This window comes from Coturnix japonica, chromosome 2, assembly GCF_001577835.2.
Source record: "Coturnix japonica isolate 7356 chromosome 2, Coturnix japonica 2.1, whole genome shotgun sequence".
Taxonomy (NCBI): domain Eukaryota; kingdom Metazoa; phylum Chordata; class Aves; order Galliformes; family Phasianidae; genus Coturnix; species Coturnix japonica.
Window position 1 is genome coordinate 5569180 of NC_029517.1, and position 7719 is coordinate 5576898.

General features: G+C 50.3%; 1 protein-coding gene across 5 annotated transcripts; it reads right to left on the reverse strand.

Moving 5' to 3' along the window:
- Positions 1-1773: 1773 nt before the first annotated feature.
- On the reverse strand, positions 1774-7703 carry CRYGN (crystallin gamma N). 5 transcript variants are annotated; one of them, XM_015852873.1, is made up of 4 exons: positions 7593-7703; positions 5045-6895; positions 4552-4697; positions 1774-2000 (listed from the first exon to the last, which is right to left on the reverse strand). In XM_015852873.1, the coding sequence occupies exons 2-4, from the start codon at positions 5336-5338 to the stop codon at positions 1865-1867; spliced, it is 576 nt and encodes a 191-aa protein (XP_015708359.1). In that variant the 5' UTR covers positions 5339-6895; positions 7593-7703; the 3' UTR covers positions 1774-1864. The 5 variants fall into 5 exon arrangements, with proteins under 5 accessions (XP_015708359.1, XP_015708358.1, XP_015708356.1 ...); XM_015852872.1 differs by having other exon boundaries at positions 7538-7648; XM_015852870.2 differs by having other exon boundaries at positions 5045-6534; positions 6630-7627.
- Between the last annotated feature and the right edge of the window lie 16 nt (positions 7704-7719).

Consider the following 7719-nt stretch of genomic DNA (forward strand, 5'->3'; position numbering starts at 1 on the left):
GGAGAGCGTTCAATAGGCATGTTGGGATGGGCTGAGGTTGGACCTTGTGATCTGAGGTCTATTCTGATCTTAATGATTCTCTGATTCTTCCATTTGAGTTGGACAAGCATCTCAAAGACCCCACTCAAAGACCCAACAAAACAGCTCCAGCAGGCATGGAGTGAGTTCAGTGTTACCTGGTTCAGGTGGAGAAAGAAAGAAGAAAGCACAGGAGGGTTTCTGTGTGTGTTGGAGAATGGAGCACAGCAAAAGTATTGTAGCTGCTCAGATGTTTTCCAAGGGTTCATTTGCAAGATATATTCCATCAAATTCCCATATTATCCAGCCAGAGAGAAACGACATTTGTGTATGCAGCCATTCTGGCAGGAGCTATTTGCTCTGGGGCCAGAGGTAATTCAGAGTTATTCTGAATATTACACTGCAGCAGCCTGGCCAAGAGCAGTAATGCTGATTATTAGGGCTTTCCTGGCTTTCCAGATGGAGCTGATTTCATTTAGTTCTCTCTCCTGTAATTAATAATTAGTCCCCTTTCGTTTTTTTTTTTGGGGGGGGGGGGATCTTTGTTTTATCTCCAGCATTTTGAGGAATAGTTTCTAATTTGGTGCACAGGGCAGAGCTCGTTCAGCCATAACATGGCGCAGTGCAGATCTCTGCTGCACCATCTCACGTTCACTTCCCACCAAGCTGGCATTTTTTGTCACTTAGATGTTCTATTCTACAAACTCCATTTAGGAGCTCTGAGCCTTCCCTTCCCTTCCCTTCCCTTCCCTTCCCTTCCCTTCCCTTCCCTCTGGGATTCCAGTTAGGGTTTATTTTAAGCCCTTTGTTTCTTTATCCTTCATACTGCACTGTGACATTGAATGTGCTTTAAATGAATGAAACTCCTCCTCTTAAGCTACTCACAGCTCAGTGCCTTTCTTTCTTTGGGAATACATTTGTGCTTATTTATTTTTTAACAGATTATTGTCCAGAAGGTCACAACAGAGCGCAATGCATGTGGCTGAATATTAACTTTTAATAGAGCGCATTGAATTTAGGAGCAGATTAGAGTCTTTGTGAAGCAAAAGCAACGCTAATCCTGGAAGAACTCCTGAAATCTTTCATAAGCTGCATTTAATTAAAAGAAAATGAACTACGCAAGAGTTGATGCATGAATTGTACATTTGTGCATCCCACTCAATGGATGAATAATTTCCCTGCCTTCTTTCCTGACCCAGAAATACCTTGCAATCCATTAAAGATGCTTAAATATTGTTATAACTCCAGCAGGCCACGTATCACCAGGAGCCACCCAGGGCATGGCCATCACAGCCCACTGTGCTTTGGTCAGTCAGCCAAAGGGCTTTTGAGTCAAAGGATGACCATAGAATCACTGCATGGTTTGCTTGGAAGGGACTTTAAAGGTCATCCAGTTCCATCCCCCTGCCATGGGCTGGTGGCTCCCCACCAGTTCAGGCTTCCCAGGGACCCATCCAACCTGGCCCTGAGCACCAACAGGAATGGGGCACCCACAGCTCTCTTGGCAGCAGTGCCAATGCATCCTCACCAGCAATGAGAAGAATTTCTTCCTAATGCCCATCTCAGACTGGGAGGGCTGTGGGGAGCTTTCCTGGGTCTCTCACCTTCAGCTAAGGGAGAAGATGTGGCCCATCACTCCCTATGAATTGTTGCACCCTAGAAAAGCAAAATCACAGCACATAACCTTGGAAATGCTGAGCACATCCATTCCTTCTTGAACTCAATTAATGGAAACAAATTTACTGAGAGTCAAAATTTGATATTGTACAGTTTATTCCATGGGTCAGTGAGTTGAAGGGGTGACGTCCAGCAGCCCGGCTCCAATGGGATGGTCTGATGGTCTCAGCTAGAAGTAGTTGATGACCCTCCGGACAGACTGGACACTTGCATTGAGCCCCTGCCACGCTTGGAAGTTGCCAAACTCGCCCCGTTCCACCACATACATGCGGCCTCGGTAGTTGGGCTCCTCATAGAGCACCCACCTGAGCAAAAAGGAAGGATTAATGGGGTTCCCGCTGGGTGATGCCAGCCCCAAAGCCCACATTGGCCGCTTCCCCCTTCATGTCGCTGTAAGGATGGTGCTGGGATGTGACCTCACCGATCTTCATAACGCACAACAGAATCAATCTCACAGCATTGGGGACAGAGCACTGGAATGGACTGCCCAAGACAGCTGTGGAGTCTCTGTCTTTGGAGATACTCAAGACCTGCCTGGATGCTTCCCTGTGTAACCTACTGTGGGGAACCAGCTTTAGTGGAGAGTTGGACTGGATGATCTCCAGGGGTTCAATTCCAACCCCTTTGATTCTATGGTGCTGTGATTCTATGATTTGGAATTGCTACAGAGGGATGTGACTCCCCTCAGCCCCATGTTGGACTAAAAGAAGAAAGACCCCCACTGCAACACTTGAAATGCATTTTACCTTCTAGAAGAGTCTTTAGCCTCAAGGGGAGCCATACCTTTATCTGTACTTAATACATTCTCTTTTTTCCATCAATTCTCAACAACCTTTCTGCTATTTCCTAGCAGGGACAGGTTTGGGTTCTGTTTTATTCTCCTATTCTCTTATCTCAGCAGCTCATGTTGTCGCTCTTCTCTCTCTTCAGCCCCTTAATGTGCACTCTGACACGGTCTCAATGCAGCAACAACCATCAGCTCTGTCCTCTGTTCACATCTCCCATGCTTGTTAACCAGGCTTTGCCTTTGCTCTGACACTTTCACATTCAGGTTTCATTGCTGAACTTTTCATCTCCGCCTCGTTCTTCTCTCCCCAAATCAGAGGTCACTGTTACTCGCTCCACTTATGGGCTCAGCAATGACAGAAGAACACTACTTTTATGTCCCAAATCAGTTGGGTTTTGTGGCCCATCTCTCTCCGGACATCCAGCAATGACAATTTGGTTAGGACCTACTGCTTGTGGGAGAAACTCCTTTAAGCACAGCATGGGGCAGTGATTGCTGCGGGGTCAGCCAACAGCTGGCGAGCTCAGAGCAGCCTGACCCAAAGCAAAAAGCTGCGTCCGTAGGAAAAACATTCATTTGTAAAGCCAGCCACCCGCGAGCACTACAATACAAAAGCTGGGAGCATTCAGCTGAGCTACCCCAAGGACTGCTGGGTGTGTTTGGGTTGATGTGCACTATTGGGATGCCTCCAGGTGGGTCTCAGCTCCATCTGTCCGCACAGCACCGGCTGCCTGCCTGGTCCCACTGCGCTGCTGGCACAGCTGCGGTCTGCAAGCAATGCAGCATTGCCAAAGAGTGCTCGGCCAAACAGCTGGCTCTGGGGCGTTTCCTACAAATGAACGAGCTCGTCCTCCAGCACTTTTTGCAGGCAGTTTCTATCCAAAAGGGGATGGCAAAGCCATGCACAGGCTTTCCTCGAGGCTCGCTTTGCAGCACTGCTCACACGGCTGTAGGGCAGGGTGCCCCACAGCTCTGTGCCCTCATTGTGTATCCCAGTGTGAACTCTTGGAGAGGCTGCTCAGCTCTTCACATTAATTAAGAGCCATGTATAACATTGTTCTCCTACTCTGAACACACCCCAGCTTTATGCATAATGCACATACGGACTTCTTCCTTTTCTACCCCATCCCATCAACTTATTTCTCTGCGTATGGAAAAGAATCATAGGCCAAGTTGGAAGGGACCCACCAGGATCGCTTCTTCCTCCAGTTAGGAGAAGGCTGTGAAGAAAAGGGAGCACAAAGAACACCAGAGAGATGGGACTGAGGTACATTGGCCACACAAGGTGATGACTGAGGATCTGTGCGCCTTACTTAGCGCTGCCTTTATTTCATAGAATCGCAGAATCATTTGAGTTGGAAGTTCCAAGGTCATCTGCGCCAACTTCCCTGCAGTGAACAAGGACAGCGTCTGCCCTTCTGCTGCGGAAGGGCCATCATCATGGTGGGATGATGGGCTCTAGCTGCTCTCCCCTTGGAAGCTCCTTGGTGATAACAAACCAACTCTGTGCATCCATGAGTGGGCAATGAAGACATCCAGTGCTCCAGAGCCATGGATCTGTGGCACTGAGGGACGTGGTTATCGGACACAGTGGGATGGAGTTGGACTCGGTGATCTCAGTGGTCTTTTCCAGCCATGATGGTTCTGTGATTCCATGATTCTAAGCCTGGTTATTATTTAATTTGAAGGTGAGGTGCTGCTGCCTCATCTTGGCTGTACAAGGAGAAGTTTCTGGTGTCACAGGAAGCCCTGGGGAAGCTGCTTACAAAGCGAAAGCCTTGACTGCAGTGCCCAGTATGTTTCATGTGGGTTTTAAAGAGGTGTTTGGAAAAAGGAAATGTGAAAGGAAAAGAGAAAAATGGAAGGGATGGGCCGAGTGTTAGGTTGCACGCCCCTTGACTGTGTCTTCAAGTTCATGTAGCTTGTGCTTAGCTGCCACCCTCCTGCATGCCCTGCTGGAGCTGCTCTCATTGCTCACTCAATATTAGAAGCACTAAAACCCCCCATGGAACCACAGCCTTGGCCAGGCTTATAGGCTCCCCCAGCCCCCAGCAGCTGTGGGTACTCACGCGCCATCCCCATACACCCTGATGGCGTTGACGTGGGGCTGCTCCCAGCCCCGGCCCTGCAGACAGGAGCAGTCCTCAGTCAGCTCCATGCTGCGGCCGCCGAAGCAGCTCCCTTCAAACAGCTCGATGCGGTAGTGCTGCCCGTGCTGGGGACAACGGGGTCGAGTCAGTAACAACACCAAAAACAAAACCCACAGAGAATTATATCCCCCAGAGCACTCGCTGATATCCCCTGGGGAAATGAGAACGCATGAGAAGCTGCGGTCTGAGCACTCATGGTGCATCCCATAGCAGAGACTTGCATGCCCATCTCTATGCTGCAATGCAGCTGAAGAAGAGCCCCCAGCCCAACCCTGGGATGCACACTCCCATTCCCTGTGAGCATCCCCCGCCTCTTTTGAAAACAACCGCAATAACCCCATTCCCATCAATGCCATCGTGTTTTGCACCCAGAATTGCATGTCCACCCCCTCTGGCAATCAGAGCTGCTCACCATGCCCACAGGTCGGCAGGAGCCCATGCGGTCACCGTGGCCGTTCCAGCGCTGCCAGTGCGGGTACTCACCGTGCTCCAGCACAAACTGCTGCCCGTGCAGCTGGGGATGGTCGAAGCAGACCCAGGCCCCGCTCTGCACGCGGATGGAGTTGACGCGGTGGGGGAAGCCTCGCTGCTGGAAGCTGCTGCAGGTGCTGCACACCTCCAGCTTCCTGCCTGAGAAGCATTTCCCTTCATAGAAAGTGATCTGGGGCGGGGAGGAGAGGACGGAGGTGAGGACCCTAGTTGCCATCCAACGGGAACCTCTCACTGGTGCCTCATTTTGGGGTCAGCGTGGTTTTAGCCTCTTTCCTATCAGAGCATGCACACATCCCCTTACAAGCATTCTGGTGAGGCACTGGCACAAACTGCCCAGAGAGGCAGTGGGTACCCCATTCTTGGAGACACCAAAGTCAGGCTGGACGGGACTCTGAACACCTGATGGAGCTGCGGGTGTCCCTGTTCACTGCAGGGGGGTTGGAACAGATGGCCTTTAAGAGTCCCATCCAACTCAAATCATTCTATGGTTTCCAGCATGAAGAATCAAACACAAAGCCCTGCTCACAAATACACTCCCATCCCCGGCACCCTCCCCATCCCTGCTGTGCTTAAATTGCACCTGAGTGGGACGTCACCCAGCCCTCACCCCACAGCAGCCCGTCCTGGCGTGAGGCCATACTTACTTTTCCTGAGTACTGAGACATTTCCTGATGGCTGCTCTCCAGGACCATAAATCAGAAGCTGACCCAACCCCACAGCACACGAGGCCGCCCTGCTATATATGGGCTGGGCAGTGGGGCTGCTGCCACGGGACTTTTGGGACAAAGCAGTGGGAGCTGGGGCTTTGCACAGCCGTGCTTAGTTGGCAGAATGGGGCCCGGGGCTGCTGAGTGTGGGGTTTTGACTGGGGACAGGCAGTGAAACAATAGATTTGCTTGGCAGGACTTTGGCTGATTAGCAATGCATGTTTGCTGCTTCTTTTGGAAGGATTTCTTTTTAACATCATTATTTGGAATAGACAGCGATAAGAAGGCAGACTGGCAGCCTGGCTGCCTCAAAGCCCACCCAGTTTCCACCCCTGCCATGAGCTACCTGCCCATCACCAGCTGAGGCTGCCCAGGGCCCCATCCAACCCAGCCCTGAGCACCTCCAGGGATAGGGCACCCACAGCTCTCCAGGCAGCAAAACCTGTGTTGCTGATGCTCATTCTCAGACTGAAAACACCTCCAGAAGGGTCTCTGCCTCTCCCCAGCTGTTAGAGAGATGCTGACTTCATTAGAAGAGGTTGCGAGGTTTTACCAGCATTAGAAACATGTTCAGAGGATGAACAGCGCTGATTGTATAAGGACTAATTAGAGCCTGTTGATTTCTCCTTGCAAGGCTGCAGCCCAGTGGCATTAATTAGCAGCATAAGTCCAGAAGGCCCTCGTGAATCAGTGCCTGCAGCACCTGCAGAGGGCACAGCGACACAGGTGGGATCTCAACCAACCCAGAGAACTTGCCATTTCCTTCCTTATTTCCCTTACAAGCTGTGCATCACTTACCACAGCCCTTGGGAATGCTTGGAGGGATCAGAGCAGCTGCCGGATGATGCTCTCTGAATTCCAGGTGACAGAGTTCTTGCTACTACATATAACACCGGGCTTCCAAGAGCACTCAACCCCCTTTAGGGCTCTCGTGTTGAAGAGCCAAACCCACAGAGCCCCTCAATCGGCAGAAAGGAGCAAGGCTACCCAGGATCCTCACTGCTGGAAGGTGCCTCCCACACACATGCTGTCCCTGGGTTCCAATGAAGGTCATGTTCTGAATCCTGAAAGTAAAGTTTTTGCACAAATACTGATTGTTCAGAGAATCAGCAGTCTGAAGGTTAGGCTGTTACATCTGCATTGTTCAGCACAGACTGGAAAGCAAAAGCTAAGTCCTATTGCAGAAGCACTGCAAGTATCCCTTCCATTTTATTCCTGCCAAGAATTAGAACTTTTCAGTGGACTTAAATGTATGAGAAGACACTCCATTTAATAAACCTTTCCCTAAATCAGCATCTTCTACACAAAGCAGATCAACTGCACGTTTTTTTTTCTCCTCTCAAACACCAAGTTCAAGTAGTTTTGCTTCCAGACTGAAGAAGCTGCTCAATGCAGCACTTGGACCAGGCCAGGTGCTGGGAGCCCACGTTAGCTGGATGCATGAGTGTAGAAATGCATGATAAGCAACTCACATCTATTTGTTCGACGTGTGATTTACTTTAAACAACAGTTCTGTTTTCTTTGCAAGTTTAACTTGGCCAAATCCATTCCAACCCCGAGGGTGCCCAGCTACACACCAGCCCATCCCTCAGAACAGACGTGTACCCTTCAGTCTGCAGCTCTCACGGTCACACAGAGGAACAAGCAGAGCTGTGTGACAAAACCCAGCTCATCCCTCCCTCCAAACCTTTCCCTGATACACTCACAGTGGCGTCCCTTGCATCTCCTTTCGATAACCGGCACAAAATACAGCTGAGCTACCTGAGCACCTCGGAGTTCCAGCAGTACAAGTGGGTGGGATTTCCTCCTAAGTCATCGCATGTTCCTCTTAGGGCTGACAGGTGAACATCTCACACAGAAGCTGGTACGGGACAGCCACCAAAAAGTT